This window comes from Podarcis filfolensis (genome assembly GCF_964270895.1).
Source record: "Podarcis filfolensis genome assembly, chromosome: 6".
In the NCBI taxonomy this organism is placed as follows: Eukaryota; Metazoa; Chordata; class Lepidosauria; order Squamata; family Lacertidae; genus Podarcis; species Podarcis filfolensis.
The window spans coordinates 30493194-30509971 of record NC_139609.1 but is presented as its reverse complement, the minus strand read 5'-3'; the positions used below and the strand labels follow the sequence as shown (position 1 = coordinate 30509971).

Genomic DNA, 16778 nt, shown 5'->3' with positions numbered 1-16778 from the left:
TGATTTTACAGCAATGACTCTTAAACCCTTTTCGACTTTTAGGTATGCAAAGCTTTGTCAAGATCACACAAATATGACGTACTTAAAGAGTAATTCATTTCACCAAAAGTTTACTTTCCCTTGGAACAGTGGTGAGGGAACAGGAGGTAGAAAGCTTCTCAAGAACTCTCCTCATAGACCACAAGTTTTCTAAGCCACAGCTATAAACTAAGCTGTTATGCTTGGATGAAGTTCAACAGATCATGGTTACATTTTTAAAAGCAAATTTATTTTGTTGAGGACTGTCCACTTGATTGCAGCTACTGGGTCTATAATCCATGCAAGTGCTAAAATGAATGGTAGCAAGTTGCAATCCTTAAAATACTTGCCTTCCATCCCTGGTTTCTCCAGCTGCAAAGGAACTGGAAGTGTGCTCTTCAGTGTACCTGATTCTTTCTCCTTTACAGCAGCCGCTTCAAGTTTTGAGCCATGGCTTTAACTTTCCCATGCCTAACTTCTTATGGCACCACGCCAGGGAAATGTGGGCATGGCTCACCCAAAACGGCCTGACAGGCCTACCTCCATGGCCTCATGGGCCTAAATTTGGCCCACAGTCTGGAAGATCCCCACCAATGCCATAAAAATAGTTAGCAACTTTTAAGTTATATAGGAAAATAGCATTGATAGAACTTAAGGCACTGACAAAACTGAAAGGTAACCATCATCTTTACATATCCTTAAACTGAACTAGAAAATGTTTATTTGGCACAAAAATGGATATCACACAGCTGAAATAAGTATCTGTTCTGAAAGTAAAACTTAAGACTGATGTTTTATTGCAGATTTCCCATAAGGAGAAAGACTATACTACCTCAACAAAGAACAAAGACTTCAAACAGAGAGCGCATTAAGCACAAAAGTCTTACAAGACTCACTAGCAGTCTGTCTCTTTCCCACACTATGCTTGAAACAAGTCGCCAAATACATCTGTTCTACCATTAGCTTTGAAGAAAGTAAGGTCATCTTGAGATATCATTATTGGTACACAATGGCCTGGTTTGTGCATAAACCATGGTTTATTGCTTTAGCACCATATGCCTCAATAAGCACAAATGAAGCACTGCACTTGCTGCTCCCCTGCAGCTGAGAGGCTGACTGATGCTTTCTTCAGTTTCAGTTTTACTGCACCCTTAGCATTACATTTAAGCCTGGGATCCAAGTTTAAAACAAATTCTAGTACATTTTGTAACAAGTCAACATCAGACATGGGTTATGAAACCTTGGTTCAAATACAGTGGTACCTCGGTTTACGAACTTTATCCGTTCTGGAAGTCTGTTCTTAAACCAAAACTGTTCTTAAACCGAGGTGCACTTTCCCTAATGAGGCATTCCATTCTTAGACCGAGGTAAAGTTCGCAAACTGGGACACTACTTCGGATTTTGCGGAGTTCGTAAACTGAATCGTTCGCAAACAGGACTGTTCTTAAACTGAGGGACCACTGTATAATGTGAAGATCAGATTCATAAAAATTAAATTCAGTGCAAAAGGAGCAGGAGGAGGATATGCATAAGCCCACAGCTTCACTTGGACCAGACTTGTTCATGCCTGCCCACAGTGCTAAAAACATGGTTTAGCATTATGTGTGAACCAGGCCAATTAGTGCTTTTGATATGCAACCATCAAAGTAGATTCTGCAACAAAAGAAAAATATGTAAGCTAGAATTTAATGGGTGTTGCTCTGCTGATGAAAGACATCTATCAGCAGAACGGACAAAGAGACGCTTTTCAGCAACTTCTCTTCCTCCATGGAGCCTCTGCACTGAAGGGTTAGGGAACTGTCCCTGCAGAAGAGAAGATGAATGGCTGATAATTGCTTCCTTCCCTATTCTGCTGACGTATGCCTTCTACCAGTGAAGTTACACCCACTGAATTCTCATATGCTCCGATACTAGCTTTCAGGCTGGAGTCTACTACACTGGGATCAGCAGAAGTACAGCACTAAACCAGCAGTCAATTGATGGGGTCCCCACCATACAAGGAGCAAAACCCTAGAACAGTGTTTAGGTCCTAAGAACATAAAGCAGAGACTCTTCACAAAAGAAAAAATATATATCATTAATGGCTAGCGCAGGTGTCATGCTAGTCAACTGTTTAAGGATCTAGCACAGGCCACATGGTTTAACATCTGCACTGATATTAACCAGACTTAACTGTACCCTCGAGACACACCTAACTGAGCATTTGAAACCAGGTAATGCTGGCTTTCTATGAGAAATAGCTCGAGGGAAAAGTTGTCCTGCAATAAAACTTTGTCACAGTCAAGTGTCAGAAAGTCATACCAGTCATTCATGAATTATCACCAGGGTAGTGTTATACTTTGAATTAAAATAATTAATTAAGTATCTCAAATGCTCATTTTGTCAATTAATATCAACTTCTTTGGTTACAAAGACTTGTCTGACCACTCTCCTGGGAAGAGGAGAAGGTGAACTTCCCTAACCAGATTGTATAATTTGGCAGCAGTTTCTTTCCTTCCTTTACTGGAAAAAGCAATATCCCCTACTGCATGAAGTCATTCTGAAGGCATCCCAAACATAAAGCACTAGACAAAGTTATTAATTTATTCTGAAGAGGACAAATAGATATTTGTAAAAGGAACGCAATGAACTGCAAAAAAAAACCATTGAGTATGCATCAGCTAAGCCTCACTTGGAACTGACTGCCCCCCAAAACAACAGAAAAAAAGAAAAAAATCACCTACTGCGTTACCAGATGGCAAATTTGTTTTAGAGATTTATCCAGATTTTGATCATTGGCTTTTGCATCTTACTGTGAGTCAAGAATTTAGAATATTCAGCAAGCCTGTTGTCATTTTTTTACGACATAGTATTTCTTTACTGATACCTAGCTGTTATCACCCTGAACACCTATATCTGATTTGTACAATATGATTGTATTATCTGCATTTCAGATATTATATTTTTGGAATTCTGGGTAACACACAATTCAGATACCCTCACAGAACTAGAGCCAGTCATGCTTACGCAGAAGCAGATCCTAATGCTTTCAATGGAACTTACTCTAAAGTAAGGGCAACACTATGTAACCATTTCCTAACCTCTCTGAGCAATTTACAATCCCGCTTTCTTCTCCTTTTCACATTCCACCCTCTCTTTTGCCTGGGACTTAATTAGTTCAGCTCCCATGCTGCATCTGTTGTTTCTGAGGTAGGCGAGTCTATTTATGGAATTCTTTGTGGATGCTGTTAAGCACGTAGATCTGTGGATCTCTCTTTGTCACCAAACCCAGAGCAAGAAAGAAAGGTAGGACTGGAAACCTGCTTGGACTGAAAAGGACTAAAAGCTCGACCAAATATGGGTAACTAGTGGGATGGCATCAAAGATTAAGAAAGTGGAAATCTGCCCAAAGACTTGCTCCGACCATAATGCTGTAAAGATGGAGATGAACCCAACAACAGCTGGCTCCTTTAGATGGAGGATGAATGACTCCCTATTTAGAGACGAAGAGGTCTATAAAAAGGCCCAGAAAGTGGTAAAGGACTACTTTGAGATAAATCTGCGAACAGAAGTGGAAAAAAGAGTAATTTGGGACGCAAGTAAAGCTGTCATGCGAGGATTTTTAATACAACAGAATGCCATAAAAAGAAAGAGACAGAATGAGAAGAAGGATAAGATCCTGGAAAAGATAAAAGAAGGAGAAAAAAGATTGAGATCTAAACCAAAATCACACGAAATCTTGAGAGAAATCAAGTTCTACCAGAGACAATATATGGAACTGATGAATCAAGAGATAGAATGGAAAATAAAACAAATGAGACAAAAGACATTTGAATCGGCAGACAAATGTGGGAAACTTTTGGCATGGCAATTGAAGAAGAGACAAAAACAGAATACGGTTACAAATTTAGAAGTGGAAGGAAAGAACATTTGTAAACCAAATGAGATTAGAAACTGTTTTCAGAGTTATTTCAGGAGGATTTATGCACAAGGGCCGGTGAATGAAAAAGAAATAGAAGAATTTCTTAAAAAATATGGATTACAAAAAATTTCTGAACAAAGTAAAGTGATTTTGAACCAGAAGATAACTGATCAAGAAATTGAGGGAGCCATTCAAAATATGCAATTGGGAAAATCTCCAGGACCTGATGGACTGACCTCCAGATATTATAAAGCTTTGAAAGATTGGCTTATACAACCATTGAAGGAGGTCTGTAATGAAATCTTAGAGGGGAAGAAGGCACCTGAAACGTGGAAAGAAGCATATATTACACTTATACCAAAGTCAGAGACTGAGAAGAACCAGGTTAAGAACTACCGCCCTATATCATTACTTAATGTGGATTACAAAATTTTTGCAGACATTTTGGCAAAAAGATTGAAAAGAGTTTTGGTGGGGGAGATTCATAAAGACCAAGCGGGCTTTCTTCCAGGAAGACATTTGTCAGACAATGTGAGAAACATAATAGATATTATGGAGTTGCTGGAAGTTAATATTAATACTAAGGCAGTATTAATATTTGTGGATGCGGAGAAAGCCTTTGACAATATTTCTTGGAGTTTTATGAAAAAAAATCTCCAAGGGATGGGGGTAGGCCAAGGTTTTGAGAATGGTATAGGTGCAATTTATTCTGAACAAAAAGCAAAACTGATTGTAAATAATGTAGCAACAGAAGAATTTGCTATTGAAAAAGGGACACGACAGGGGTGCCCAATATCCCCATTACTCTTTATATATGTCTTGGAGGTCTTATTAAACATGATCAGAGGGGACCAGCTGGTTAAAGGGATTCAGGTCGGAGCTAAACAATATAAACTGAGAGCGTTTGCAGATGATCTAGTACTAACTTTACAAGAGCCAGACACTAGTACGAGAAGAGTTTTAGAGCTAATACAAGTATTTGGTCAAGAAGCAGGATTTAAGTTGAACAAACAGAAAACGAAAGTATTGGATAAAAATTTAACAGTGGTTGAAAGAGAGAGGTTTCAGAGTGAAACTGGTTTAATGGTAGCAAAGAAGGTGAAATACCCTGGGATTAATTTGACATCTAAGAATGTGAATTTATTCAAAGATAACTATGAGAAATGTTGGTCAGAAGTTAAGAAAGATTTAGAAGTATGGTCAAATTTGAGACTTTCCTTGTTAGGCCGAATCGCTGTTATTAAGATGAATGTCTTGCCGAGAATGTTGTTTTTGTTTCAAACATTGCAGATTTTGGACAAAATGGATTGTTTCAAGAGGTGGCAAAAAGATATATCTAGATTTGTCTGGCAGGGCAAAAAGCCCAGAATAAAATTTAAGATACTAACTGATGCAAAAGAAAGAGGGGGGTTTGCCCTGCCGGACTTAAAGTTGTATTATGAATCAGCGGCTTTCTGCTGGCTGAAAAGTTGGCTGCTTCTTGAAAACAGAGACATTTTGGATTTGGAAGGGTTCAATAACAGATTTGGCTGGCATGCATATATATGGTATGACAAGGTTAAAATTCATCAAGGTTTCAAAAACCATATTGTTAGGAAAGCATTATATAATGTTTGGATTCGGTATAAAGATTTGCTGGAGAACAAAACCCCCAGGTGGCTGTCACCAATGGAAGCTAAGGAAGTGAAAAAACTTAATATGGAACCCAAATGGCCAAAATATTGGGAAATTATAGAACATGAGGAGGGAAAAGTGAAATTGCAGAGCTATGAGAAATTGAAGTCAAAAGTAAGAGATTGGCTTCATTACTATCAGATAAATGAAGTTTTCAAACTGGACAGGAAAATTGGCTTCCAGGTGGAGAGGTCAAAATTAGAAACGGAGTTATTGGAACCCAATACTAAGAATCTGTCAAGAATGTATAACTTGCTGTTGAAATGGAATACACAGGATGAGACGGTTAAATCAGCTATGATTAAATGGGCACAAGACATTGGACATGATATTATGTTTGCTGACTGGGAACAGTTATGGACCACCGGTATAAAGTTCACGGCATGTAATGCCTTAAGAGAGAACATTATGAAAATGATATATAGGTGGTACATGACCCCAGTCAAGCTGGCAAAAATCTACCATACGCCCAATAACAAATGTTGGAAATGTAAGGAAACTGAAGGTACCTTTTACCACCTTTGGTGGACGTGCCCTAGGATTAAGGTCTTCTGGGAAATGATTTATAATGAAATGAAAAAGGTGCTTAAATGCACTTTCGTGAAGAAACCAGAAGCTTTCCTCCTGGGCATGGTAGGTCAATTGGTGTCAAGGAAAGATAGGACGTTTTTTATGTATGCTACAACAGCAGCAAGAGTACTCCTAGCAAAGTACTGGAAGACACAAGAACTACCCACACTGGAAGAATGGCAGACCAAGGTGATCGACTATATGGGACTGGCGGAGATGACTGGCAGAATCCGTGACCAAGGGAAAGAGACGGTGGAAGAAGATTGGAAGAAATTTAAAGTTTATCTTAAGAATTGTTGTAAAATTAATGAATGTTAAAATGTCTTGGGTAATGCAAAATAGAATTGCAGTGACAAACAATTGGATATGAGAAAAAAGATTTAAAGAAAGTGCTATAAGTAATTGAAATTAGGGGTTGCTGAAAAGATTTAAAACAGGGATGCAGAAAGGGGAGGTATGGGGAAGTCGCTGAAAGAAGGTTTAAGGAAAAAAAGGTCAAGAAATTATACGTGTTTATATGTTTGTTTGTTTATGTATTGTGTTGTATTGTCTTTTTAATATGTGTTGAAAAACCAATAAAAATTTATAAAAAAAAAAGAAAGAAAAGGACTAAAAGCCAGAGCAAGAAAGAAAGGTAGGTGAGTCTATTTATGGAATTCCTTTGTGGATGCTGTTAAGCATGTAGATCTGTGGATTTCTCTTTGTCACCAAACCCAGAGCAAGAAAGAAAGGTAGGACTGGAAACCTGCTTCGACTGAAAAGGACTAAAAGCCAGAGCAAGAAAGAAAGGTAGGTGAGTCTATTTATGGAATTCCTTTGTGGATGCTGTTAAGCATGTAGATCTGTGGATTTCTCTTTGTCACCAAACCCAGAGCAAGAAAGAAAGGTAGGACTGGAAACCTGCTTGGACTGAAAAGGACTAAAAGCCACTGAGTGGGCTGGTGCTGTAGTGGGTGATACAGGATTGTGGTGCAGATTCCCCATTCTCGGTCTACATCTACCACAGTGGCTCTCCAGGGGTTCCGACAGTGGTCTTACCCTCAGTCCTACCTGGAGATGCTAGGGAATGAATGTGGGCTCTTTCACACACAAAACATGTGCTGCATCACTGAGCAGCAGCTCTTCCCTAAAGTAAAGGTAAAGGGACCCCTGACCATTAGGTCCAGTCGTGGCCGACTCTGGGGTTGCGGCGTTCATCTCGCTTTATTGGCCGAGGGAGCCAGCGTACAGCTTCCGGGTCATGTGGCCAGCATGACTAAGCCGCTTCTGGCGAACCAGAGCAGCGCACGGAAAGGCCATTTACCTTCCCGCCAGAGCGGTACCTATTTATCTACTTGCACTTTGATGTGCTTTCGAACTGCTAGGTTGGCAGGAGCTGGGACCGAGCAACGGGAGCTCACCCTGTCACGGGGATTCGAACCGCCGACCTTCTGATCAGCAAGCCCTAGGCTCTGTGGTTTAACCCACAGCGCCACTCGCGTCCGTAAAGTACCACAAGTGAAAAGAAAGTAACTGCGTTCTTCCATGCATGTCTTGCGTTTTGGACCTAAGGGACAACATTTCGCTCCACATTCTTCTAAGCTGGCCATTTTATAGCTGCCTTACTACTCAAAAGGTATATGGAGATACAGAGTTTGCTGCTTTGTAAAACAAAACTAAATCTCTTACCTGATGGAGTTTTGTGGTCTGTTTTCCACTTTCATTAAAATTCGTATGTCTGACTGAGGGGACATTGCATAGGTTTTTAATCTGAAATGAAAGGCGTAACATTAGATAAACCTTGCCACGTAACAAGAAATCTGTTTCATTCAAAACAAACCAGACCAAGTAATGTGCTTGTTGAGTGTAAGCCACGATGCATCACAAGACTGCCCAATATGCTTTAATGACTGATTTGTATCTCAACAGAACGTTAGAATGCTAAATATTTAGAAGCACGTACCTTTGATGAATGACAGGATCAGACTCTTGAGGATCAACATACCGCTTTAGAATGTCATACAGCGGCTTATCATCTGCGACCCTTTACACAAAAAGACAAAAGTGTATCAATCACGAAGCTTAATACTGGCAAGAACTAGAATAATCAGGTTAACATGTGTGAAACTGTAGTTATATAAGCCCCAGTGTCAGAGCTGTGGAAAAGGCTATAGCACAAGAGCACATTCAAGAAGAAAAGAGTACCTGACTTCTCTGACACTGGTCCAAGAATACCAAGGGCCTTTGGGGAAAGGTTTTCCTGTTCTAAATGTCTCATTTCCATAACACAGAGATGAGCTGGTGCTTTAATTTTAAAGAAATCTTCCACATCTTTCAATCTGTTCTATGGGAAGACAAACTTTCTCCCACCTTTTCTAGATAAGAAACTATACCTGGGAGAGTGCCTAACTGAGCAATGGTAGTCACCAAGCAAGACACAAAACGGATGGTAATAATTCAAGAAACATCTATGTGTTGCAACAGGGTCAGCAAAATATAATGATCAGACCCGCCCTTGACTGCATGGTGAATGGATAAATAAAACCTAAAAACTATGGAACACATTCAGTTTTATAACAGATCAGTTACACCTCTCAGTGGTAAAGATGGACATTTTAAAAGAATAGGTTTTAAACCAAACCACAGAAACAGTATTTTCAAAACAAGATTTAAATTTTATGCTATGAATTCAGTTTATTGTTTAGCCAAGAAGGCTGCAATAATCATTTTTATGAAACAAAAAGCAGAACAAGCTGTGATACAATACAACGGTAGTTGTTTACATTTCATGGTAAGCAAAGGCTAACAAAAACATTTGGGTACCTTTTTTCTGTGAATTTAGCATGACTATGAGGAAATAGAAGCTTCAAGTGCCAGTAGAACTTTTGTTCCCTGAAACAAAACCAGCGAGGACTATTAACACTTCATTATGTGAACTATTAATCACAAATGCAATTGCCTGAGCTCTGTGGCAGAGAGTCCAAAATAAACAAGGTGGTAGGAAAAGGCAGATCAATATCATCACGAAAGGATTGTTCACATGATCACTTATGCAGGTAACAAACTTCTTAAAATCACTTCCACCTTGGGTTGTTTATACAAATCAATTCAACCCAACACTGAACAGAACTAATGACTACTGCGTCATTCAAAGCACAATGGTGCCTTTACATTCTGTATAGCTTAAAATGTATGAACTGCTGCTTCCCTGATATTTAAGATGTGATAATACTTCTTTTATTATACAAGGCTATATATATATAAATACAAGTATCAAGTTTAAGAGGCTCTGATATCAGTGACTGGAAACAATGCACTGTTGCCATAGCAAAGTTACTTTGACTATTGGGCAGATAAAACATTCAGCTGAGTCCAACTTGCTACAGAAACATGCACAGTAGCAAAACAGTAGACAAATCTGTTGCTATGTACAATTAAATATTCACTTGAGATATTGTTGGATTGATCAGTATAGTAATGAGCAAAGCAATTTGCAATATTTACACAGAAAGCAAGATGCAAGTTTCGCTAGCGTGAAGATGCCATGTTTTAGAAGCTGACCAGGCAGAAAACGAGTATGCTGTAAAACATATTCTGGATGGGATTTGCAGTCCAATGATGGGATTTTGAGGTCCACAGGATAGCCACCCTTGCTGTACAAGGGATCCACTCGATTACAGAATAAATGGCAGCTGAAAGTGGATTTCCTGAGGCTATCTGTTTTCATGTCCAGGGCCCTATTCTCCCTTACCCCTGAGGAATCCCACTCCATGAATGTAGGAAAATTAATCTGAATTATCTTACTAGAATTCACAAGATTACAGAACAGGCTTAGCTGTAGGTCTTTGCTTTTTTTTTTAGAGGTAAGAGTAATCAAAAGGCAAGTTATGAGAAAGAAAAACGGGCTAAGGTTTTGGAAACATTAACCACAGGTTATATAAACCACTTGTTGCATTGACATGGATGTCAAGTGGGGCAAAATTAAGCCAAAGTAATTATGAAAAGGTTTATTCTTCTTTAACTAGTGGTTACTTGTTTGTCCATTGGATAGGGGCCACCACATGCTAAGCTTCTGCTTTTTAGCCAGTCTAATCATGAGTCCTTGAGGGGGTCTGTCCACAAGGCTGCAAAAAATAACGCTGAGGTATGTTAAGAGGAACAGTGGAACCACAGGCATGGGAGGGCAATAGCTACTACCCAAACATAATTATACGTAAGTGCATTACTTCATTCTGTTCAGAACTAGACATTAAGGAGGGGAATGAGAACCGGGATATGCAATAGCATTTTCAAACGACCCAACTGCTGCTTTAATATAGACCTTAAACTTAAAGAAATTTATATCCCACCTTTCTCACAGAGCCTCCAAGATGGCTTGTCCTGCACCAGTAAAATGGGGGGGGGCCTAGAGGAGGTCTGCAAAGGTGAAGCAGCATTCATTCCTGAACCTTAATGCATGTACAGCCAGGCTTAATTCACTTTTCAGTAAATGAGGTCCCTGCAGTGTTATATATGTCTCATAAGCTTCTGTAAACAACACAGATCCAGACTAATTAAGTGATTATAGTCTCCTGTGAACCCCCACCCCCACCTAGAAATCTCATTAAAGTACATGAATGCTGAGCCTTTTATGACACACCGACCACTGAAGCGCCAGTGTGACATAGTTGAGGTCCTAAACCACGTACGGCACCAGAGGAGCCTCTGTTTCACTGAAGCTTAGCTAAGCATCAGTAACAACCCAGTAGAGATTTGATATATAAGCAAGAAAGTTGTGCTAACTTTACTGCAAGCTCAACTATTTTTTGATCCCTATAATTTGTATAACAAGACAATTCACCTAGAACTGACTGAAGTCCATTTTCATGGTACACAAATGGCTTACCAGAAAGGCCTCACAAGAGCAGGAAAACTACCTTGCTAGGTGCATAATAATAATAATACTAATAATTTATTACTTATACCCTGCCCATCTGGCTGGGTTTCGCCAGCCACTCTGGGCGGCTTCCAACAAAATATTAAAATACAATAATTAATCAAATATTAAAAGCTTCCCTAAACAGGGCTGCCTTCATTGTCTTCAGATGTCTTCTAAAAGTCCAATAGTTGTTTATTTCTTTGAGATCTGATGGGAGAGTGTTCCACAGGACGGGTGCCACTACGGAAAAGGCCCTCTGCCTGGTTCCCTGTAACTTCGCTTCTTGCATTGAGGGAACTGCCAGAAGGCCCTCTTGCTGAAGCATGATGCAGCAGATTTAAAATTTGCAAGAAGGATAATTCCAAGGTGACTAAACATGTAACAATTTTAAAATTCTCAAGATTCTGCATTGATTGAAAACAATGTCTGCTATATTGGCTACATTTGCACATAAACCTTGGCTTACTACTACACACAAGCAAACTGCTCCCTGCTTCAATCCATCTGCTTTAGTGTTGCATCTGAAGGACTAATCACGGGCTGCTTTGCTCCCATTACTCTCAACAAACAACGACACAATAAAGTTTGGTCTTGGCTTACTGACCATGGAAAACATCACAAACCCCTTGTTCGGACATAACATTAAGCTAGGGATCATGGTTGCTTTCTCCCAGCACAAGCTCAAAGGAACGAAGCGAGCACAATTTTCTTGTGCATGGTAAGCCAATGTTTACAGCTTACCATGACATGCAACTGCTATTGTTCTTTCAGTTCATTTTTATGATCAGAATGGAAAAGCTACATTACTGTTCTCAATACATGGAAGACAAATAGCATTGCAGTACACAATTCTGACAGTCTGTCTTAACTGTATTGTTAACATGTATCTACATCAACATAAATTTTACACGTCGGGCCTTGGAGCTTAATGTGGATTCTGAAACATGAGTTCAACCATCACTGTGTCAAGACATCATAGCTTGACAACCACTGAATAATGCATTTTAAAGCTACACTTTACATGTTTCTGTTTCCCCTGACTGCTTTGCACCTGTACTGCTTGATTTGCACTACATGCGTCTGTTAGCATAATGAGTGTGTTTTTAAATGGCTGCTGTTGATAGTATTTTGTCTGCATTCTGCTGACTGGAGGACAAACCCAAATGAACAGAGACCATGATTATATTGGTTTACAGCTTGTGGCCAAGCTAAATCTATTTTTGTTAAGGGGCGGAACAAAAATGGGTCAAAGTGTATGCAAGAAATCTCAATGTACCCAAAGCTTAATTCTAGACAAAAACTTGATCTGATCTGCCTAGTCTATATGCCATACAGCTGGGGAGTGATATAATCTAAAAGGCAGGGAGGCTCTGGCCCACATGCCAAACTAGGACCACCAGGCCTTCACACTTGTCCCACAATGCCATTTTGACCAAGCCATGGCAACGTGCACTACAGCTGAAGGGACAGGTCTTGGATGCAAGGGGCTTTGCAGGCACTACCAACCAGCTCACCAGAGGTTCTTGCAAGCATCTGACAATCAGCTGAACTTGGTGCTTTGGACATACTGCACTAGGTGTTTTGCAAGCTTTCAGGACAGGGGGAATGCAGTTTTTAAAAGAAGCATTTCCCCCTCTGCAGGGACTTCAAAGCAGTTTCCCCTAACCAACAATCAGTTCAAGGGATGAAAATTTAAAGTAAGCCTTTTTGAAAGCCTGTTCCTAGTGCCAATCAGCTGACTGCAGTTGAAAATGCATCTTCAAAGGAGGCTGGTCTAATTGACAGTCAACTGATTGGGGGTTACAACTACCTCCTTTGATCTGTGTCAGGTGTCAGTTACCTGATCACATTAAGATGCCGGGTGGGTGACATGCTGGCAGTCCTACGCACCTGTCAACATTGGCCCACTCTGGTGGGAAACATAAGGATCTAGCATGCTGGCAGGTTCCAGTTCTCCACCGCGAACTAAGGCTTGGAAATATTTTATATTTTTGGCAGTCTTATGTTAAGGGGTCAACACCAGTTTTTGGAACCTCATTCTGCATCTGAAAGAATATTCCCGGGTTTTTTGCTACCCAAATACCAGCCAGGCACCTGCAATTTTTTTCCGCCTTGGAATGGTGACCCAAACAGAACCATACATAGTAGAGTGCTATAGTGCAGAGTGCTGGAAAAAAATGTTAAGGAAACCCAGGTTCAAATCCGCAGTCATCCATGAAGTTCATTAGGTGACCTTGTGCCTGTCATTATCTCTTAGCTTAACTTACCTCACTGAGTTGATGTGAGAATAAAATGGGATGGAGGAAACAGGGAACTCCTTGCAGGAAGGGTGGGTAGCTTATTAAAAAACAACAACTGCACATACCAAGTGGTTACATGCACATCATTGTAAATTATTACTGGCCAAATGGCTTTCTGGATTTACTTAGGGTAAAATTGCTGGAAGCTAAAAGGTTGTCAGACTTAATAATTATTTGAGTCCTGTTGCTAGGAAAAAAAGATGCAGCATTGTAATTTTTGGAAGAAAGAAAAATTGCATTTGCTTTGCAAAGCTGAATACAGGCACTATCTTTTATATCCCAGACGTAAGTGTTAGGTAACTTTTTTGCAAATTCCTGTGATACTTTGCTGCTTAGTTCAGAAAATACATACTCAATAGAGAACTATTTGGGCTGGTTTCATAATTACTCCTTGCAAGCACATCAGTGTTGGAGAATCTGTTTGCTAATATGCTGCAAGAGAGACATCTACTGGTTTATAGCGAAACGTCACATTTCCCCTCCATCACTATCTGTCAATGAGAGATGATTTTCTAGTGTTCCTTCCAAGGTATTACTCTAGGGTTTCTCACCTTCCATTTCTATCATTGTTTTCTGAGGACTTTCTCTTTGCCAGAAACAAAAACAATTCCTTTGGCATAAACCACACACATAAACACGTGACCCATAAGTACCTGGTCACTAGTAAACAGAAAACCTCTACCTACCACTAACAGAAACACAAGTGGATTCATTAAAAGGTCCCAAAATTCTTGATTGCCCCATACAGAACAAAACAAAAATATTGCAAAGTAACATCTGAACCCACGTCCCTGAGATTAAGTGTCTCATGCTCTACGGACTATAGGTGCATTATGTTACTGAAAGCATATTTCTAATTTCACTTGACAATTAACATGCTGCCCAATTCACATCCTTTCGAAAAATCCCAGTATTTCCTAAAATGTGCATTGTAGTTCAGAAATACTATGGGATGGAATTCAATGTTGAACTTCAGCTTGCAGATGGAATGAGCCCCCTCTCCTCTCCCCAGGCACACTGTTAGTGCAGTGGACATCCCCCGGAGCCAACTGCAAGGGAGGAGAGAAAGTGGGTGGGGAGTCCCATTGTGCAAGCAGAAGTCTTTGTCCCGGGCTTAAGTTGATGGGGTTACTTAGGTGAATCCTACCCTATATTCTCCCAAAAAGAAGAAATGCAAGTTATTTTCTACTCCCTCCGTCAAAATTTTGCTTCATCAAATATTCATTAGAATGTACGGAAACTGTTTGGTGAAGACATTGCATTAATGTCAACTATATTGTTTATATAACCTAAATATCCATCAAGGGATTGTTCCTATTGTCCAACTATCGCCATGGCATAAGTTTAGCACACAGTAAAGGAATTAATTAAAGAAAAAAATCTGTAAAACACCATGGGCTATAATCAAGCACAAAGTTAAGCATACAGAAGCCTTTTTATTTCAGTGGGCTTAATACTAAATTGTGACGTATAGGCTTAAATTTAATGCATAAGAATGACATTTAGAACAGGTCTCTGTAACTTGAGACCTTTCAACTTAGCACAGTTCAAACCTATTTTTGAAGTCCTAGCAAACCTTGACCAAAAAACAGGTATCACTGAGTTTCTGGTCAAGTCACCCTTTCTGGCTGACGGGCTAGCTTTAACTTGGTGGGCCACAAGTTATTCAAAATGACAACTTTTGATAACATTATCCCCACAGTAATATTAACTAGAAACTTACCTGTTGTTAAAGAACGTAGAATTCTCTCGTCTCTTTGTGAATCCAATTGGCAAAGTTCGTAGGCAGATGTCGTACCTTCGAGCTCGGTTTCTCAAAAAATTCACCTGATTGAGTGTTTCAAAAGACAGAAAAAATAATTACTGACAATTTTAAAGTCCAGGCTAATGGTCTTGCTTTTATGCAATGCTAAGCCATGGTTTAGTAAGTGTTACAAGAATGAGCTGCAGTAAGCTTTGCACTTGCATGCTGTGACCATAAGGAGAAGTTTGGAAACTGCTGCTTTGGTTTTTGATTTACTGTTGCTTGTTAAATACCTGAACATGGATGAAACATAGCTTATTGTAATGATTGTTTACTGAAACAACCCAAATGCAAACCAGTTTATGAAGCTGGCTTGTTTCAACAAAGCATAGTTAAGATTAACCACCGTTTATCTAGGTTTGCATATATGTAGTTAATTTAAAACAGAAGTGGAAACTTCTGATCTCCTCCTTACAGATATACCAAAGGAAGAGAGGGCGGAATGTTTGAGTCCAAGGCCCAGTGCAGCTTGTTCGTGAAACACTAAACTGTGGTTTAACATTACATCCAAACACAGCCAATGAAACAGAGCAGTGGCTAAAGAGCAAGTACAATTTCTACATGAGGACCTAAACCCCGCTGGCTCAGATAGGTATTGGGCTTAATTTCCAGGAGTTAACATTATTATTGATTTATACTATTTTAGTATAGTAGCCTTTACAGAGATCACATAAATAACCAAAAGTGCAATTCACAAGCTACACAAGTAGTTGCTCTCATTAATGGCTTAATATAAAACATATATAGCTGGAAGTAAATCTCATCAATTTCATTTGGATTTATGTCTCAATAAGATGTACTAAAAGCATAATTATACTTAAAGCTGTAGTTTAAAGGCCCATCAATGTACATTTTTAGTAGTACATAAATGCCATTACTTGATGAAGAACTATTTATGCATTACTGTATAAATAATATATCAGAACTCTAAATTTCACCCATGCTGTCCCCTTAAGATTCAGAAGATGTTTGATTGGTTTTATACACAACTAAAATAAAAACTATTACTTCTGCATTAATAATCCAGACCATGATATGAGATCCTCCTGCTTTAAATTCAGGTACCAACAACCATATATTACAGCCTCCAGGTCTCATCACAACTCTGAAGACATTTGCTAAGGTGTGCATGCATATATACATTCTATATGCTATAATTTTGTTACCAGCAACAATTCTATTGTGTATATTGGTGTACAAAATGCTTCTCTCATAGCACCACAAATTCTTAAGTGTACAGCCAGGTTGAGAGTGGCGAGTTGCCAATTTCCCTCCCTTTGCAGGGTTCCTCTTCCTTAACAGTAACCCAGCAGGAAGTAATTCAACAGGTGGCATTTCCCATCACTGCGTATTTGTGCTAGAAAGTAATCTACCTGTATGACCAAATGGAGAGAGGGAAAGAGAGAGAGGAAATACTTTTTCTCACCTTGGCTCAGTGACACCCTCTCACAGATGAGTGGGCAGAGAAGATAGGCAATTTCTAAACTGGGCAAATGTTTTCCGCTGGCATCACCTTTGAATCCCACTCCCATATTTCTCATGTGAGGAACAGAAATTTATATGCCCATGTTTATTAGCAAATGAGCTGCACAGTAAAGCACTCTTCTGTGGTGT

The 16778-nt window shown here is 39.5% G+C and overlaps 1 protein-coding gene across 1 annotated transcript in view; it reads right to left on the bottom strand.

The window, feature by feature from the left end:
* ZNHIT6 (zinc finger HIT-type containing 6) overlaps positions 1 to 16778 on the bottom strand; it is a 41874-nt gene that overhangs the window by 18567 nt on the left and 6529 nt on the right. The window contains exons 5-8 of the mRNA XM_083620747.1: positions 15084 to 15187; positions 8966 to 9034; positions 8106 to 8186; positions 7832 to 7912 (exon numbers count right to left, since the gene is read on the bottom strand). Of these exons, the coding sequence (XP_083476873.1) occupies positions 7832 to 7912; positions 8106 to 8186; positions 8966 to 9034; positions 15084 to 15187 (335 nt within the window). The remainder of the gene's footprint in view (positions 1 to 7831; positions 7913 to 8105; positions 8187 to 8965; positions 9035 to 15083; positions 15188 to 16778) is intronic.